The sequence below is a fragment of the Hippocampus zosterae genome, chromosome 13 (genome assembly GCF_025434085.1).
Source record: "Hippocampus zosterae strain Florida chromosome 13, ASM2543408v3, whole genome shotgun sequence".
In the NCBI taxonomy this organism is placed as follows: Eukaryota; Metazoa; Chordata; class Actinopteri; order Syngnathiformes; family Syngnathidae; genus Hippocampus; species Hippocampus zosterae.
The window spans coordinates 5,786,691-5,805,555 of record NC_067463.1 but is presented as its reverse complement, the minus strand read 5'-3'; the positions used below and the strand labels follow the sequence as shown (position 1 = coordinate 5,805,555).

General features: G+C 44.0%; 3 protein-coding genes and 2 long non-coding RNA genes across 8 annotated transcripts in view; 3 read left to right on the top strand and 2 right to left on the bottom strand.

Annotated features, from left to right (window-relative positions):
• The first annotated feature begins 125 nt into the window (after positions 1–125).
• LOC127613447 (cytochrome P450 2U1) lies at positions 126–3,593 on the top strand. 2 transcript variants are annotated; one of them, XM_052084489.1, is made up of 5 exons: positions 126–676; positions 1,175–1,825; positions 2,234–2,395; positions 2,753–2,920; positions 2,993–3,593. In XM_052084489.1, the coding sequence occupies exons 1-5, from the start codon at positions 265–267 to the stop codon at positions 3,172–3,174; spliced, it is 1,575 nt and encodes a 524-aa protein (XP_051940449.1). In that variant the 5' UTR covers positions 126–264; the 3' UTR covers positions 3,175–3,593. The 2 variants fall into 2 exon arrangements, with proteins under 2 accessions (XP_051940449.1, XP_051940450.1); XM_052084490.1 differs by lacking the exon at positions 2,234–2,395.
• Positions 3,594–4,026: 433 nt separating this feature from the next.
• On the top strand, positions 4,027–6,876 carry hadh (hydroxyacyl-CoA dehydrogenase). The gene is made up of 8 exons (XM_052084511.1): positions 4,027–4,217; positions 4,968–5,096; positions 5,170–5,327; positions 5,616–5,742; positions 5,936–6,025; positions 6,123–6,195; positions 6,363–6,479; positions 6,554–6,876. Exons 1-8 carry the CDS (start codon positions 4,101–4,103, stop codon positions 6,670–6,672), a joined length of 930 nt encoding a protein of 309 aa, XP_051940471.1. The 5' UTR covers positions 4,027–4,100; the 3' UTR covers positions 6,673–6,876.
• Positions 6,877–6,883: 7 nt separating this feature from the next.
• LOC127613480 (uncharacterized) lies at positions 6,884–7,425 on the bottom strand. Its single transcript, XR_007966199.1, has 2 exons — positions 7,288–7,425; positions 6,884–6,927 (listed from the first exon to the last, which is right to left on the bottom strand). It is a non-coding gene; the product is annotated as an uncharacterized LOC127613480 (long non-coding RNA).
• LOC127613481 (uncharacterized) lies at positions 7,372–9,323 on the top strand. The gene is made up of 2 exons (XR_007966201.1): positions 7,372–7,520; positions 8,661–9,323. It is a non-coding gene; the product is annotated as an uncharacterized LOC127613481 (long non-coding RNA).
• The window catches only part of lef1 (lymphoid enhancer-binding factor 1), a 55,308-nt gene continuing 45,350 nt past the window's right edge, over positions 8,908–18,865 (bottom strand). For all 3 annotated transcript variants that reach the window (XM_052084501.1, XM_052084500.1, XM_052084499.1), the window contains one exon: positions 8,908–10,215. The gene's annotated coding sequence lies outside the window, so the exon portion shown is untranslated. The remainder of the gene's footprint in view (positions 10,216–18,865) is intronic.

Genomic DNA, 18,865 nt, shown 5'->3' with positions numbered 1-18,865 from the left:
GATTTTTATTTATAATAAATGTAAAACACGTTGATAACCATTCTGTTGAAAATTTATATTGAGAATCAAAAAATTACACTTCGATGCCTGCAAGCTACATTTCCGGGATAAAAAAAATTAACCTATCAGAGAAGCCTATTTTTTCTGTCCACCAATAGGAGACCAGCTCAACACAACATTGGACATATGGTTCGTGTTTGTTTACTTCGAAAAGCAAACATGGTTAGATATCGCGTACTAATTTAGTACCCTAACTTTCACACTATGCTCCCGCATTGGAGCAAGTCGCTGCTGCCTGAAGTAAACGTTGCAACTTTGCTTGTCTTCGTCGTTGTGTATTTGTCTCTTCACTACCACCTAAAACGCCGCCGTCGTCTGGCTAACATACCCCCGGGTCCCAAGCCCCTGCCGATTGTGGGCAATTTCGGCGTTTTTCTCATCCCATCGTTCATCCGGAGGAGGTTTGGGAACGCGTCGAAGCCGAGCGCGACACCAATGGAGGCGCTGACGGAGCAAGCGGCGATCTACGGCGAAGTGTTTAGCCTGTTTGTCGGCACGCAGCTTATAGTTGTGCTGAACGGCTATGACGTCATCAGAGACGCTTTCCTCCACCATCCTCAAGTGTTTTCAGACAGGCCGGACATCCCTGCGGTTACCATCATGACCAAACGCAAAGGTGCGTAATTACTGGAATTAAATTAATTTATTCGTATTCCCAAAACTTTAATCTACCGTATTTCATGATTGTTAAAATATATAATTATTTCCTGACATTTACAACTTACACCTTCGTAAATTGTAAATGTAACACTATTGAATAGTTTAATTTAGTTTTTATTTAATTACACACAGGTGCAATGATTAATCAGCAACTATCAATTATCAAATGAAACAATTATTTTTGATAATAATATATCAATAAACTCAGAATGTAAGCCTCACCAGGAAATTTCTCGGATTTTTATTTTTTATTTTTGCAGTCCACCGTGAAATCAGACTTACTCCCTTTGGCATTTGTTCATGACTTTTTTAATGGCAGTAATTTCTTAAATCGTATTTTTAATGATTGAATGAGTGTCTATCGTAATGAAGCTGGCTGTAACTTGGGAAGTTACTTGCTTCAGTACTAAATAATTCCCTGTTGACAACCATCTACGTCACCGCCACAACCAAGGTATCGTCTTTGCGCCGTATGGGCCGGTGTGGAGAAAGCACCGCAAGTTCTGCCATGCCTCCCTTCGAAACTTTGGTGTGGGGAAGCTTACCCTGGAGCCGTGCATCCTCCAAGGCCTGGCGACGGTCAAAAGTGAGCTTCTGCGACTACGTCAGGAAGTTGGCAAGGGCGGCATGGACTTGACGCCACTAGTAAGCAACGCCGTCTCCAATGTCATCTGCTCTTTGGCCCTCGGCGAGCGCTTCCCCCAAGACGACCGGCAGTTCGGGACCCTGCTGGGCCTGATGGTACGAGGCCTGGAGCTGTGCGTTAACAGCCCCGCCGTCCTCATCAACATCTTCCCACCACTCTACCACTTGCCCTTTGGCGCCTTCGGGGAGCTCCGGCGTGTGGAGCGCGACATCACCGCCTTTCTGAAGAGGATCATTGCTAAGCACTGTGACACGCTGGACCCAGAGAACCCCAGAGATTTAGTGGACATGTACTTGGTGGAGATAGCCAGCCAGAGAGCTGCGGGTGTGGAGGACAGCAGCTTCGATGAGGACTACCTCTTCTACATCATTGGGGATCTCTTCATCGCCGGCACTGACACCACCACCAACTCTCTTCTGTGGATCTTGCTCTACATGGCCATGCATACTCACGTCCAAGGTAAAAAAGAAAAACAACAACAACGAACAGAATCAGCAACCAGGTGGCTTCCACATGAATAGAGTTTCCATGCTATTTGCAAATAACAAAAATCCTCAAGTAAATGACACCCCTTAAAGGCCTAATTTATCTCAAAACGCCATTCCACATTGAAATGAATGGGCATTTCATTAATTCGTCCTAGTGTGTTTTTTGATCAAAGAAATGGCACTCTAGAGTAGGGATAGACAACGTAAATACTGCAAGGGGCCACAATTTTTCATCACTGCTACTGACAACTACCAAGAACTAAGCGGAGGCACAGAGGGATCGGTCCCAGGTGTACCGTTACCCGAATTAAGTTAAGAAATTCACAAAATGGATGGAAGAATTAAGATAATAAAATGTTTGCTTCTACCGTGGATTCAGACAAGGTCCAGGCAGAGGTGGACAAGGTGGTGGGACCATGCCGTGTTCCGTCTATGACTGACAGGGGTCGTTTGCCCTTTACCGAGGCCACCATCATGGAGGTCCAGAGGCTGACCTCAGTGGTTCCGCTGGGCATTCCACACATGGCATCCAAGACCACAGGTGACATCATATGACACCAAATCGTGCCAATTATTATTTTTTTTACCTGTGCCAAGCACATAAGAATATGTTTTGTGTGTGCAACTTCCGTTTTATTACTGGGTCCTATTTTAGCAACACATTTTTGTATATGTATAAGGTTTTCTCTGACCAATCAACCAATTGAAGGACATAAAAAATGCTGAAGTCATCGAAGGCCAGCGCTCTTGGCCCTGTGAGATGAATTTGAAATCTGATTCCCTCAAACAGTCACAATGACTAGAGTTGATGTTACTGAGAAGGCCTTGCTGGCCCCGAAAGCTGAGTAGTTTCACTTGATTTTTAAATTAGTTTTACTTTTGTGCAACACATTTGTAGACTTCCGAGGTTTCACGATTCCGCAAGGAACGGTCCTTCTGCCCAACCTGTGGTCTGTCCATCGCGACCCCGCCGTGTGGGACCAACCCGAGAGCTTCAGGCCTCAGCGCTTCCTGGATGATGAGGGCCAGCTGGCCAAAAAAGAGTGCTTCATGCCTTTTGGGATCGGTACCTTACTCATCCTACATGGCAAATCTGCGTGTGAACTTATGTAATTTTCTACTCTCTCCTGGGTGTCAGGTCGCAGGGTGTGTATGGGCGAGCAGCTGGCCAAGATGGAGCTCTTCCTCTTGGTCACCGGCCTACTGCAGGCCTTCACCTTCCGACTGCCGGACGGAACGCCGCCGCCACCCATGCATGGACGTTTCGGACTGACGCTGGCGCCGTGTCCCTTCACCGTGTCCGTCAGCCCTCGTGGGTGAAATCAGCCGATTGGATGTCCACAAAGGCAAACAGTGCAATATATTGTACATACAAAGTCACTAGACACTTTATTGGGTACACTATCGGTACAGTATCATTTTGAATTAGTACTGTAATGCAGGGGATAACAAAAATGCTGGTTGTTGATTCACAGTTAAATGAACAAAGCCTGGTGATACATTGTTCACCTGGTCACTCATAAACCATGGAAACTACATTTCACCTCGCGTGAGAAAATCACTTTTGTAGGCCAGGAAACACGAGCAACAAGCATCCGTCTCCCAGCATCTCTGTGCACTAACTAGCGGATCTGTAGCCGCTCCTTAGTGGGATTTCTTTTTGCTAGTTTCCCAAATGTGTTACAATACACGGTGCACATTTTTAAGTGTTATTTTAATTAAAACAAATATAATTGACACCTTGGAGTCCATACATTGAGAAATAATAATAATAATACATTTTATTTATAAGAAATGTGGATCAGTGCGGTTTTGCTGCTGCGTGGTTTTTGATTTTTATACAATCTTTAGTGAACATATTACAAACAAAGATATCAATACACATAGGAAAGAAAGAATAGCCAAAGGCATGTATTTTAAATAAAAACATTAGACAAAGAACACAAAGCAGCACTCTTTGGCAATCCAAATGGTATTCCTACCTATACTGTTTGCTCTCCGCCTCAAAAATCTAAGTTTTCAGTGACTACATTATGTAAATTGAATTTTGCTCCAATAATTTTATAAAAAAAAGCTTCCGGGTTTTTTTCTTCCGACTCTGCGTAGTCTCGGCTGGCCTTCGGCACCTGTTACGTGGTGTCATCAATGTGTGTCAAAAGTCACACAAGGCGGAGAAGCGCCTGAGGTCACGTGACCAGCAACCGTCCTGTTAGCTTCAAGTAGGTGGCCAGCTACTTGTCGTTGTCATGGCGTTCTTCGGGTACCATATGTGCAGAGCTTTCTCCTCATCGGCCTTCAGGAGTGTGGCCATCAAGCATGTGGTCATCATCGGCGGAGGACAAATGGGTGCGGGAATCGCTCAGGTGAGCCGAAAAAGAGTTTCGAGTGTTAGCCCAGCGGCAACGTGGCTAACCGATTGTCACCGAGAGCCTGGTGACCTCACGAAGACGGTCACCGGGATACTAACGTGCAAATTGACGTATTTGCTGTTATTTATGCAGCAGTTTATTCAACATTTGCCTTCCTTGAAATGTGACAATATATGTCGTTCAATGAACTCGCCTAGCCAAGTTCACTTTAACTGCAGTTGAATGTTTGGCCAGCAGATGTCGCCGCCGGCTTCGTTGGTGCCCGCTTAGGAAACACGTAACTGTAAAAGTCAATCATTTTCTTATGTTCTTGAGTTTTTACTTGTATGGGGGACTAAAAATAGCTATTTCACAGTCGAACTGTCGACATCATCAATAAATTGTTATATATATATTGTTCTGGGGGTGACATAATCTGAAAAAATAAATTTTAATTGTGAATCATTTGTTCTTTATAGTGCCTGGACAGTCGTCAATTATGCCACTAATGTAGGTAGGCATAAAAAAATAACCACTGCTGCTTACATAGGATGACAGTTAAAAAAATTAATTCATCACAAAAAAAGAGCAAAACGGCACAAAACATAGCAATATAAAGTCTCATGCCGAGTCAAAACTGAAAAACAAAATGTTCTCTTATGAAATATAATTTCAAATAGGCTGTTTACGGTAAAATGTCTAAAAAGAAAACGCAGCATCATAAGTGCATTTTTTGCCCACAAACTCCTTGAATGTTTGCGTTAGGTCGCTGCGTCAACAGGTCACCAAGTGACGCTGGTGGACACGTCAGACGCCATATTGACGAAGGCGATCAAGGGTATTGAGGCGAGCCTGAAGAGAGTGGTGAAGAAAAAGTTTGCTGACAAGCCTGAGGTTAGTAGCCTGATCGTGGCGAAAGAGCAGAGCTGCAACTAGTTTACCTCACGCGATCATATTTTCTTTCTAGGCGGGTGAGGCGTTCATTGAGAAAGCTCTGCGCAACGTGTCCATCGCTACAGACGCCGCCGCTGCCGTCCAGAGCGCAGACCTTGCGTTAGAGGCCATTGTGGAAAACCTGAAAGTCAAACAGGATCTTTTCAGCGTGCTTGATAAGGCTGCGCCGGCGTAAGCGTTTGCAACTTTAAGGGCTTCCTGTGCGTTTTTTCCTTCTAAAGCTGCAAAAACACGATTGAGTTATAAGTGGTCGTGAAAGAATTGGAGTGTTCACACCATGTTAAAAAAAAAAAGTATGTGTCAACCGAATCTGTTTATTATATAATGTGAGCACGCTTTCCACATTATTGATTTATTTTTTTTTAGATGTACCTGAACTGTGCTGGTCCATTTTAAGTCTTTTAGGGGTCGGTAGCACTCTTCTTTCTTTCTTCAATCCAATTTCTGTCTGACTTTCAGACACACCATATTTGCCAGCAATACTTCGTCGCTGCCCATTGGCGACATCGCGGCTGCCACCTCTAGACTGGACCGCTTTGGTGGCCTCCATTTCTTCAACCCGGTCCCCATGATGAAACTCGTCGAGGTAACGCAACACACAACCTAACGAAATGTTGTTTATTCGCCTCACAATTGGGGATATTTAATCTGATACCGTTTGCATTTAACAAATGACCACTATATGAGAACATTACAACAAATCTATTTTTGTTTGCCCAAAATTGAACATGTAATGCAGTACCTCCGCATGGATGATGTCACTGTTCCACCCCCGGCAGGTCATCGGAACATCCGCCACGAGCCAGGAGACGTTCGATTCCCTGATGAACTTTAGCAAAGCGCTGGGCAAAACGAGCGTGTCCTGCAAGGTAGGATGGAAGGAAAGACGGGGAAGGTCGCCGTCTTTCCTCCAGTGAGGAAAGTAAACCGCACCGCTTGCCGGTTACCTGACACGCTTCCGTTCAGGACACACCAGGATTCATCGTGAACCGTCTGCTCGTCCCCTACATGTTGGAGGCCGTTCGTCTGCATGAGAGAGGTACGAAACCGCTCTTCTGAACTTGGATCTATGCGTGTATGCCAATGTCAAACTATGACATTGCGCACCATCCCGCTGCATTGTGTCTGACAGAGTTTTGAAAAAAAAAGATGTTGCGCATACGTCACGACAGCGGACACTTGTCATGGAAGGTCATGTGATTGCAGGTGACGGTTCCAAAGAAGACATCGACGTGGCCATGAAGCTCGGTGCCGGCTATCCAATGGGACCCTTTGAGCTGCTGGACTATGTGGGTCTAGATACAGCCAAGTTCATTTTAGATGGTGAGTCAAAATGTTGCTTTTGCAAGACGACAAATGAATCTGGGCTCGGGTTGACCAATTTGTGTTGTGATCAGGTTGGAGCGCCATGGAGCCAACTAATCCTCTCTTTAGCCCGAGCCCTTTGCTCAACAAGCTGGTCGCAGATGGAAAGTTTGGCAAAAAAACGGGAGAAGGATTCTACAAGTACAAGTAGCTTCACTTTTGTTGGGAATGGAGACAGCAGCGGAACCAGACCGATGAATAATTACCGGTACAATGTTGCTGTGATGATAATGTGACTCACAATGCTGTGTGCCTTTTCCCCTGAATAATGATGAAATTAGCAATACCAAAATGTGCTAACTGTGGATCATAAATAAACACAGGGGGTGGGGGGATTATTTTTGTCAATTACCAATTGTTGGTTTATTTTTTTTTGTATTTGAACAATGAAAGAAGCTATTTAACACTCATTCATTCAGTCATCTTCCTAACCGCTTGATCCTCACTAGGGTCGCGGGGGGTGCTGGAGCCTATCCCAGCTGTCTCCGGGCAGTAGGCGGGGGACACCCTGAATCGGTTGCCAGCCAATCGCAGGGCACACAGAGACGAACAACCATTCGCACTCACACTCACACCTAGGGACAATTTGGAGTGTTCTAGTGTTCAATGTGGGAGGAAACCGGAGCACCCGGAGAAAGCCCACGCAGGCCCGGGGAGAACATGCAAACTCCACACAGGGAGGCCGGATCTGGAATCGAACCCGGTACCTCTGCACTGTGAAGCCGACGTGCTAACCACTGGACTACCGGGCCGCTCTATTTAACACTCTTGAAGTAATATTTGAAAAGCATGACTTTGGCGATCGTCAGAGAATGCCCTGCCATTCCTGAAGTGAACACAGGGTGGTGCTGTTGCTTTGGAAATGAGAAAGTAAGACTCGCTTAATGAAGTTTAAATTGTTTTGGGTCAACTTTTCACACAAATTATTAGTTATACACTCAATCGGACTCATTTTCACTCGTGTCCCAAGTTTGGTATTACTGAGCACTCTACATATTAGTATGTACAGTGGTGCCTTAAGATATATGAGCCATCAATCTGATTGCTTGCTCTGACTTGCGAGTGTAAATTTAGGATACGAGCGCTTTTTGCTGCCTGGTGGGACTCCACTCACTTCACCCCAAGAGTCAGTGGGGACAGATAAAATGTGTGAAAGGTCTGTGCATCGACTGTGGCTATTCACATTTTCTGTCGGCCAAACATTTGGCGATACAAAGAAATACATAAACGGATGCGAAGTAGACGTTTATCGGTCTGAAAAGGGTTACAAAGCCATTCCTAAAGCACTGGGACGGCAGCGAACAGCTGTGAGAGCGGAACAGTCGTGTCCCTTCCCCATCTGTGGCCAGCCTCTGAAAATTAACTGAAGAGCACAGCAACCACTCATCCAGGAAGTGACAAAGGAAACCTGGGTCAACGTCTAAACAAAGGTCAGTGACTCGACAAAAGAAAATGACTACAGGGCAAAAATGCATTGCAGAGTTCCCAGATGAAAACCGCTTGGCATCACTTTTCTGTCGAGAATCAATTGGTCGTCTTAAGATTTCATTGTACCCTGTGCAGATTCAGGACACTCTGTACCAGGTGCAGAAAAGCAGCCCCGGGACATAACTGAGCCATCTCCGCGTTTCACAGTTAGGACAGTGTTTTTTTTTCTTGGTATGCTCCATTTTGCTTCTGTGAACATCGAGCTCATGTGTCTTGCCAAAAAAGGCCAGTTTTGTCCCGTGTCTGAACCGGCCTGCCACATAGCTCTGATTTTTGTCAACACAGCGGGTTTGCCCACCTCGTCATGTCTCCCCATTTGCATTTGCGTGTGTGTGTGTGAATTGATTGACTTGAGGTTTTCAAAAGGAAAGCTGGAGTGAAGGTTAAAAAAAAAAGGAACGCCTTATAAATTAAAATCCTAATTTTGATCTTATTATTGCTCAAAACTAACCCTTTGAGAAATTCAGAGGAAAGTCAAGAAGGTGAAACATCTATAGAAATCGATTTGTAGTTGAGATGGGTTCATCCAAAAATAACTGCTTAGCGTCCCAATTGAAACCAGGAGTGTCCACACTTTTGAAGGGCCGCATATGGAAACATCGCAGTTGGCCGCCTTGACATTTTTCATTTCGCATTAAACCATTTCATCAGGGGGGTAAAGACCTGTGAAGTTGCCCCCCCCAAAAAAACATTTAGATCATGAAGCAAAAATTCAATGACATTTTAATATCTTTGGAGAGCGAATTTTAGCCTTTAACTCGACTTGTCTAAAATTTCCTTTCTAATCTTGTCGGACGACTCGCTCCTTCACTTCCTCTGGTCCATCTTCAGTGTGGTACGCACCATCAAAACGCTTCAGGGATTTCCACACCTCCATTATGAACACACACACACATGATCAAATAAGCAAATTGTGCCTTTTTATTGATTTTTCATAAAAAACAACAAAAACGTGGAAACATTTCAAAGACGATCACTTGGGAAGCAAAAATGTTCCTCCAAGATGACAGCGACCCCACATCGTATAACACGGGATTGGCATCATCATCAAAATCATCATCATCGTGGAGCAATAGTAAAATAGAGAAAATATTACAGAGATGCTTGCGTGGGAGGGGCCGGGGGGGGGGGGGGGGATAACAGAACAAAACAAAGAGCTCACCATTTTGCTACCAAGAGGGAAGGGAAAAAAGGTCCATTGCAATAAAAGAGACTGTCAAGTGCTGGGGTAAATATAATATCTGCTTCATTTGTCTGCATGTCCATCCACAAAATATAGGCCTCACTCTCGCATGTTGCCTGAAAAAAATAAAAGTCTAAGGAAAATGAACTGGGGGGAAAAGTACACACACACACATTCACCCACTCACAGCATTAGTTTACAAGATTTCAAAAAAGAAAAGGGGAAAGAATGGCTTTCAAAGCTTATGTTCATATATAAGAAATGTACACCATGATAAAACAAGGGCTCAAGATGATTTAAAAAAAAAAGTAAATGGAATAAAAGGTTGATCCTTTTGGCCAAGTCGCTGGTCCAACATATTCAAAAATAGTAAAAAATGTGTGGAGATGAGAAGAAATCCCTCCATGTTCCTTAGTGCAATCTACAAGAGGCGATTGGTCCGTTTGGTTGGGGGGGGGAGGGCAGGTACCCCGAAATGGTCGCTGGAATCCAGTGAAAATGTTGACCCGGGCCAACTGGGGGGAACGCCCCATGGGCCTTTAACTACATTTCTGAAAAAATATAGTCCACATATTTATGATTGTGTCGTATCAAAATTTGTGCTCACCGATTTTGGAAGCTTTTAGTTAATTTCTCGCGGCCTGTTCAGTTTCTCACTCCTGAATTTGACAAAAGAGCGAACAAATAACTTAAATATAACTTAGTTGGAGTGTGCAGGTGGTGTGTGTTGATTATTGGTGCGCGATTTGTGTGTGTACAGGGAGTGACACGCGCACACTTTGAGTGAACAAACGTGAGTGACGGTGATTGTCGTGTTCAGTTCAGTGTCTTTCCAACAGGGAGAGTGTGACGTGTAACTTTTAAGGGGTGTGAGGTGATAAGTGTTGGGGTAGTTTCGGAGGTGGGGTGGGGGGGTTGGTCCTCTGAGGGTCTTCATGGAATCTTAGCAGGCCTCCATCTCAAGCAGAGGCCCCGCAGCGGCTGCCTTCGCTTTGCATGTGGAGAAGTTGTTCCGTTTTCCTCCTGCGATGACAGAAAGACGTGCGTGGCGGTCATTTATCACCATAGCGATGAAAAGGGGTTGCGTCAGGAAAAAAAAAAAATATATATATATATATATATATATATAAACTTCATATCAAAGGGACACAAATGAAGCACGTCTGGAACAGATGAGGGACTATTTCCTGAAAATAGACTTTTTTTTCTCTCTCTCTTGAAAAAATCCATTCCTGTTCGTAAGAACGGTAATATTAGATTTAAAATTATATCTAAAACATGTCAAAGTCCTATATGATGGAAAGAAAGTATTTCTCTGTATTTGTGACATTTCACAAAAAATGTGATTTTCAAGAGGAGAAGTTTTGGATACTGTATCGTTTTTTTTTCCGAACCCCGTCGTTGCATTTACTTTCAAAATGAAACTAATTTGATATTTTTGCGGAAAGTCGAGGCAAAAGGCCATTCGTTAAGTTTGAGTGAAAACACGACACGTTTTTAAGAAAGTTGTGCATCAAACAGGATTGGCCATGAAACGCAGAGGTCAAAGGTTGACCAAAGAGTAAAAAAACCAAACAAATAAATAAATGATGTCACTTCTCAAGTTAGCATCTTCCCGTTAGCCGCAGTATAAATCATCTTCACCACATGCTGCATGAAAGCAACCACGGCCTCCCATCTCGACATCTCCAGCACAACCCTGCAGGTCCCCCCCCCCCCCCCCACCTCTCCAACTCCCGCCCTTGCAGCCGCCGCAGACATGAAACGATCTAGCCTTCCTGCTTCGGAAAAGAGCAGTGTGTGTGCGTGTGTGTGTGCGTGCGCGTGCTGTCGGCAGCGGGCCAACACTTCACAAGGTCTAGCCGACACAAACACCAGGATTCAGGAGCAACTTGACCCCTCCTCTCAGCCTCCTCCCGCCTGCATTAGCACTCAGGAATGTTGGCTAGCCTCCCCCCCCCCCCCCTTTCACAGGAAATGAAGCACTCCTCTGTTCATACACGCACACACACACGGTGATCCCTGTCCCGGGACACAAACTCTCCGCCGGGCGTTTGAAGTACGTGAGGTTAAGATAACTGGCGTGGCCTCGTGTATCAATCGCCGCTTTCAACCTCCCGCGCGTCCAATCGAAAAGGGTCGCGCTTGGGAAAGGCCCGCCTCTTAGCATCCATTCCTGCCAGTCGCCCCCTCACCCCGCCTCCTCCTTTTTTTTTTCCTTTTACTGGGTTGTTTCTTCTGGTGCCATTAAGAAGGAAAACACAGCGGACAAATTGGTCTTTTAAAAGGGGCTGGGAGAGAGGCCACAAGCAACATGGCGGAGGGAAAACTCACTCGATGGATCAAAGTATTGTGTCCATAATTGAGTAATTGAACAATTGAGAAAGCAAACAAACATACGTTTCTGCTTTCGCACCAATTGATTTCTTCCCTTGTCTTTCAGACGGAATTTGCCAAAGCAGGACATTGTCGCATCCAAAATGCGTGTTTACGCGGCCGCTGTGGGTTGCACGTTCAGATGATTTGATATTCGATGACATCAGGGGTTCTGAACCTTCACACACTTGCCGGTCAGTTGCCGTTTTAGACCCCCACCCCCCCAAACCCCCACTCCCTCCTTTTGTATTTTGGAGAGCAAAACAAAAAGCACTATTTGGAACGAAGACTTGATGGGCCCGTAGGAGCTTGAGAGCAGGCGGTACGGTGACCTTGGCCCACATTTGCCGGACGGCTTTTTCAAAAGCGGCAGTAAAGTTGCGCCAGGGAAAATAAAAATGAGCGGGCCCATTCAAGGAGGCACCTGGAAGAGACGGAAGGGGTGGTTTTGCATGCTCAGCACTGCCCCCCACCCCAACACACTCTTATTTTTATTTATTTTTAAAAACGTGCCGTCGCAAGGCCGTCCAGGAAGCGCTCGAAACTGAAAAAGGGTGCCCGCAAACCGCAGGCATGTGTGGGTGTGACTAATGGGGGGCGCTGGCCACATCAGACGCGGCAAGCACGGGGGGTCCGCAAAGATCGAGTCTGGCAGCGCCCCCCCCGCCCCCGCCCCCACCCCCTCACCTCCCCCGCCAACGCGGATCAGTCTGAGTGGGAGTGGGGAGGTCGTGGCGGCACGTTCAAAGAGTCTGAACAATGACTGGTCCCTTCACTGTGGTCCCACTTGAAAGCGAATATGACGAGGGAGGGAAAGGGAAGGTAGTCCAAACTTTGCAGAATTTCAGGGCGAGCACGCACTTCAGGACAGCCACTCAAAAGCTGCTTTCTTCTGTATTCATGAGTCTTAATGTCGACCTCAGTCACTACAGTGAGTGGACAGCTATTCAAATGCTGTTTTTTTCCCCCCTCCTGGATGTGAATGAGTCTCGATATTACATCAGTCACTACAGTGGACTTGAACCATACTCTTGTATATCCTGTTGCACAAAACAGCTTTTGAATTGGGTCCACTGAATTCATAAAACTAGAATAAAAGAGCTGAGTAGTAGTCCAATGTAGTGACTGATGTACATTTTTTCTTTAAACCACGTCAACTCATTTAAAAGCTTTCAAGGGTGGTTGTCATAAGTGACGCATGAGAGGGTACACGAGCAGAAAATTGAATGAAGCATAACGTGTCCCCTCCTGCCTCAACCCAGTCAGTAAAGGCATCTGGCCCGGATTCGGCATGAAGCTGGCCTTGAGTCGGCACTGGCATAATGCATGTGGGCCGAACACGGCCCAGGAGTGGCAATGCAGGCACTGGCTTGACTCTGGCAAACCAGATGAGGGCCAGTTGTGCAGTGAAGTATTTGGGCCAGAAAACTATTTACAACTCCGGCCCGTATATGGCCAGCCAGTATTGAGCCACCCTTAAATGCAGTTTCAGATTTATTTTTTCAACACACAGCCTTGTTTTACAATTGCACACCGATGCGGAATTCAATTCATCACACACACACACACACACGCACACACACACACACGCACGCACGCACGCACGCACGCATGCACTCGCGCGCGCAACTTTCAATCAGGCCGCAGGATAATTTAAAAATGAAAAAATTGCATAAAAGCCAACAGAATGAATATTTTTAATAAGGTGCAATTCATTGAGCATGGCCTGCCACAGGAGGTGCTACGACAGTTCTACACTGCAGTCATCGAATCAATCCTGTGTTCTTCCATCACGGTTTGGTTTGGGGCCGCCACAAAAAAGGACAAAATCCGACTTCAACGGACAGTTAGGACGGCAGAAAAAATCGTTGGCACCGCCCTACCCACTCTTGAGGACTTGCACACTGCAAGAATCAAGACAAGGGCACGGAAAATCCTCCTGGATCCCCCGCACCCTGCCCACCACCTTTTTCAGCCACTCCCCTCAGGCAGACGCTACAGATCCATGCGCACCAAATCCAGTAGACACTTAAACAGCTTCTTCCCTCTAGCCATTAACTCCTTAAACAGTCACTGACGTAGTCACTCTTCTTGCACCACAAAATGGTACTTCAAAACTAGTGGTTACTCTAAAATGGTTCAATGATTTTGTTGTTTACGATGATACTAGTGCAGCGTGTTATACCGGAGACAAATTCCTTGTGTGTTCTACATACTTGGCCAATAAAGATAAAGATGATTCTGATTGAGTATCCGCTAGGGGACACTGTTTTGACAAGTCAAGTCAAGTCAACAGTATTTATAGAGCACTTTCAAACAGCCATCGCTGCATACAAAGTGCTGTACATGGAGCGATTTAACAATACACAATAAACAGTAAGACAAATCGGTAATAAAGGCAGTAGAAAGCACCAATCATTAAAATCAAGAACAAATCCCTCATGCTGAGTCGAACGCCAAAGAATACAAGAGAGTTTTGAGGAGGGCTTTAAAGATGGGCAGCGAGGAGGCTTGCCGAATGTTCAGTGGGAGGTCATTCCAGAGAGAGGGACTAGCAACAGAAAAGGCTCGATCCCCTCTGAGCCTCAGTTTAGTTCTTGGTACTTCTAACAAAGACTGGTCCACAGACCTGAGGCGCCGGGCAGGTGTGTAGGGGCGGATGAGCTCAGAGAGGTAAGGTGGCGCGAGATTATTCAGAGATTTAACTCTAAAATGAATGGGGAGCCAATGAAGGGATGCCAGAGTAGGAGTTATATGCTCCCTCTTACGAGTACCAGTCAAGAGGCGAGCAGCGGCATTCTGGACCAGCTGAAGGCGCTTAATGGAGGACTGGCTGACTCCAAAGTACAGGGCATTGCAGTAATCCAGCCGGGATGTGACAAAGGCATGAATTACTGTCTCAGAGTGTTCATGTGAGAGGAGAGGTTTTATTTTGGCCAGCTGTCTAAGGTGAAAGAAGCTGGATTTAACAACGGCACCAATTTGCCGATCGAGTTTGAAATCACTGTCCAGTTTAAGGCCCAAGAGAAGAAGACAACAGCGGTCTCAGTCCGTCACAGAGACAGACCCATGACAGCAGACGCTATCAATAGCACTCTCACATTTACACATTTAATAGCACTCTCCTTAGTTTGGTGTAGGCAGGGTTTACATTTAGATTTTATATGCACGTGTAAATGGTTTAAAACTTCCTTTCTTTAAGATAAGATAAGATATCCTTTATTTGTCCCACACTGGGGAAATTTACAATTTTATAATTTATAAATCTTGTTTAATCATAAAGTGCATTACTATATTTTTCAATACCAATTACTAGTTAGTACAAGCAATAGGATTAGTTGCAATGCATATATGTGAAGGATAAAAGTAAATTGCACATTTGTTGAAGGAAACGTAAGGTGCTTCATGAAATGTTTTGTAAAAGATACGTTCATTAAATTTCAACATTTTCCAAATGTTTCCGACCATGTAGAGTAAGGCGTTTTTAGCGGGGAAAAAACGACCATGTATAGTAAGTCGTTTTTTTTCCCGAAAAAAACCCAACCATGTATAGGAAGCCGTTTTTAGGTGAAAAAAAAGACCGTGTATCGTAAGGCGTTTTGAGCCCAAAAAACCAACAAATGTATAGAAAGGCGTTTTTTTTTGCTGTAAAAAAATGACCACATATGGTAAGGCATTTTTGGCCCCAAAAAAACAACCATGTATATATAGTAAGGCGTTTTTAGCCAAAAAAACCCCCCCAACAAACTATAGGTAGGCGTTTTTAGCTGAAATAAATGACCATGTATGGTAAGGCGTTTTTAACCGAAAAACCCCCCGACCATATATATTAAGGCGTTTTTAGACAAAAAAAACCCAGTCAATTTATATATAGAAAGGTGTTTTTAGCCTAAAAAACGACCATGTATAGTAAGGCGTTTTTAGTAAAAAAAAAGAAAAAAGAAAAAAGAAAAAAAAAGACCATGTATAGTAAGGCGTTTTTACACAAAAAAAACGACCATGTATAGTAAGGCGTTTTTAGTAAAAAAAAAAAGAAAAAAGAAAAAAGAAAAAAAAAGACCATGTATAGTAAGGCGTTTTTACACAAAAAAATCGACCATGTATAGTGAGGCTTTTTTTGACGGAAAAAATGACCATGTATAGGAAGCCGTGTTCAGCGCAAAAAACAAGCATGTATAGTGAGGCGTTTTTCAAAAAAAAAAAAAAAAAAAGACCATGTTTAGTAAGGCGTTTTTAGCCAAAAATCACGACCATGTGTAGTAATGTCGTTTTTAGCCGAAAAACACCTTACTATACATGGTCGGGTGTTTTTTCGGCTAAAAACACCTGACGATACATGGTCGTTTTTTTTGTTTTGTTAAAACGGTTTACTATTCATGGTCGTTTTTTTGTTGTTGTTTTTTTTAATGATGGCGCCCCCTGGGTGGCTGCCTCTCCAACAGCGCATATCCCTGTTTGAGTTTCTTTTCGTCCTTTTACTTTATTTATTTCTTCTTCCCATTTTGTTTTGCATGGTTTTGTACCCCAAACCTACGGGAGGGAGAGGGGCAGCTTCATTTCTGCTCATCTCCTTTATTTGCGTTAATCTTTTTTGTAAATTTCCCCAGTGTGGGACAAATAAAGGATATCTTATCTTTTTTGGGCTAAAACGACTTACTATACATTGTCGTTTTTTTCGCCTAAAAACCGCTCATCGTTCACTTCAAAGAGCCGGAGACATTTCAAACAGTCAGAGATGCTGCCAAAAAGAACCCTTTCTGTACTGAAATACAATGAAATTAATTTTGATTCCGTTTGCTGCAATACAAACCTGATACTTCATACTTGACCATAAAGTTAATTTAAAACAATAGTACCACAATTCAAAAACAAAATCTGACGTTGAAAAAAACGTCGTTTTCTATTTATAAGACTTAATATGAAAGTAAACAGAATTTAATTTTCAGTGAGGATCGAATACAGTTTCAAAGAAAAAAAGTCTATCGTTTCAAATTCAGATTGTACAATTCAGATTCAGTTATTCAATATGATTCAGAGTAAAATATACAAATCCATCCATTATCCGAGCGACTGACCTTCAATTCAAGTTTCGTTTGTGGTGGCAAATATTCCGCCCCACAGCGTCACACCTAGTTTAGTTTTGGTTGTAAAGTGTCCGAGAGTGTCTTGAAAGACGCTTATAAATGAAATGTATTATTATTATTATTATAAGAAATTTCAGTGGTTATTTTTACTGACCATTCATTGTTCATGACATGTACAAATGTTTGTTTTCCTAACACACTGTCCATTCTTGTTTTCTTACAGTTTTTACAGCCGCTGTGAGACTTAACAGCCTAACATCTTGGACCTCAGACCAGGAAATTGATGTCACAAACAAAAGATGGCTATATTTGGCTCCTGATCGGGATGGTGACAGGAAGGAGAAAGAGAAGCATGAGAAGAAAAGAGAAAAAATGGAGAGCGCAACAATTTGATGGAGAGAAAAATACCGTTCAAGAGTAAGCTGCATTCCAATGTGGACCTTGTGTTCACTGTTAAACCAAGAAAAGTGCATTTTCCAGTGTATGTGGAGTTATATGTGAGGTTCACAAATTATGACAATAAACATATTTTTATAATAGTCGTTTTTGAGACTGTGGGTCAAATATGGGTCATGAAAGATGTGGCTTAGTTGAGGTTGAATTCAGGCTGATATCAGGAACCTGTTCTGGCCCAGCGTCGGGCCGGACTAGGGCCAGATATGGTTTCACAATGCGGCTCAGATCTGGGCCGAATGCGGCCCACATCGTGGATGCCAGACGTGGGCCACTGCAGGACCGTCATTCATTGAGGTAAGTGGGCCGAGTGTACGTGCCGTGTCTGCCCCAGAGCTGGGCCAGACCAATTTTGCTGACTGGGAAGTTACCCCACCCCCTCCCCCCCACTCCCTCCTTCCTCAGCAGATAAGCGTTTGGCAAGGCCCCGCGACTCGGACTCAGGAAGTGCCGGAGACATGACAAAGGCCCTCATGGCGTTTAAGCGCGGCGCTTGACAATGGGCCCGTGACTCCGGGTGAACGCACGCAGGGGAGCAGTCTAAACAACAGGCCACGTGTCAACAAACACAGTTGAGGCTTTACAACAAGCTCCTTTTCATGCTCGCTTCCTCTCAAAGGAAGGAGGAGAAATATCAGATATGGTGGGATGCGAGCGCATATGTAGCCCACATGGGGATCTAATCATTGTTTATGCTTATTGTACACGGATATGCGCTCGGGCCTTTCTCAGATGTTGAACAGTCACCTTTGACAGAGTTGTGTTTTAATACAAATATTAGTGCTGACAAGCGATTCAAATTTTGGAATGAATATGATCATCGCTCGCTCATAATATAGCATGAAGGAATTGTACGACGTTTGAAAAAATATGGCCGATTGCTGACCATTGTGGCCAAAAATGACATCCGTCCAAAATAAGGCTAATCACTACTACGTTAAAAAATGATAAAACTGTACAGTAATATTTTGATGCTTGCAACAACAACAAACACATTTTACGGCCGATTGTTGTCCAGTATAGTCCACTGAACGCGAACCGAACTTGCCTACGTCATAGCAACATGAATTTAAAAAAAAGAATAATAATTTCAAAACAACACATCAAGCTAATGTTCTGATTTTCCCAAAAATATGGCCGATACACAGTGGAAATGTGTCAAACAGGCCACCAAAGAATGCATTGTGTAACTTTGGGCGAGGAGGAACAGAACAAATGAAAACATTGTCTTTCTTGGAGGCATTTTAGATTACGTCAGATTGTTGCCCAATGTGGCCACATACTGCCAAAAATGACCAAAAACATACTATCATACAAAATATCATTTTTATGATGTTATAACCAAAAATAATATTGTAGATTGTTAGAGTGTGTTCTTTCCAGGTTGAATCACAACATATTCTAAGATTAAAAGTCCCCCCCCCCCAAAAAAACAACAACAACCTTGGATACCAGCGGAGGTTGCAGGGAAACTCAACAAACAGTTTTTTTTTTTTTTTTTTTTGGTGGCATCTGAACGCAGCTAACCGCAATCCGGCTCTGTGGGATCTGCATAAATTGAGGGCTCGGGGAATTGCGGCATTATGCATATTATGTCAAGGGCTGTCACCGAGAATCAAGGGAGATGTCCATCCCGCCGCGGCTAGGCGCTACTAATTATTGGATCCAAGATAAAAATGGCTTCTTAGCGCTTTTGAAAGCCAAATGTGGCCAAAGAAGAAAAAGGAGGAGGGGGAGGGCGGGGGTGGAGTGAGAAAAGC

Bases quoted from the DNA above. Each gene is read 5' to 3' on its own strand.
- LOC127613447 (XM_052084489.1), top strand. From the start codon at position 265: ATGCTCCCGCATTGGAGCAAGTCGCTGCTGCCTGAAGTAAACGTTGCA. The intron at 677-1,174 runs GTGCGTAATTAC...GCCACAACCAAG, and splicing joins CATCATGACCAAACGCAAAG to GTATCGTCTTTGCGCCGTAT. The intron at 2,396-2,752 runs GTGACATCATAT...ACACATTTGTAG, and splicing joins CATGGCATCCAAGACCACAG to ACTTCCGAGGTTTCACGATT.
- hadh (XM_052084511.1), top strand. From the start codon at position 4,101: ATGGCGTTCTTCGGGTACCATATGTGCAGAGCTTTCTCCTCATCGGCC. The intron at 6,026-6,122 runs GTAGGATGGAAG...GCTTCCGTTCAG, and splicing joins AAACGAGCGTGTCCTGCAAG to GACACACCAGGATTCATCGT. The intron at 6,196-6,362 runs GTACGAAACCGC...ATGTGATTGCAG, and splicing joins CGTTCGTCTGCATGAGAGAG to GTGACGGTTCCAAAGAAGAC.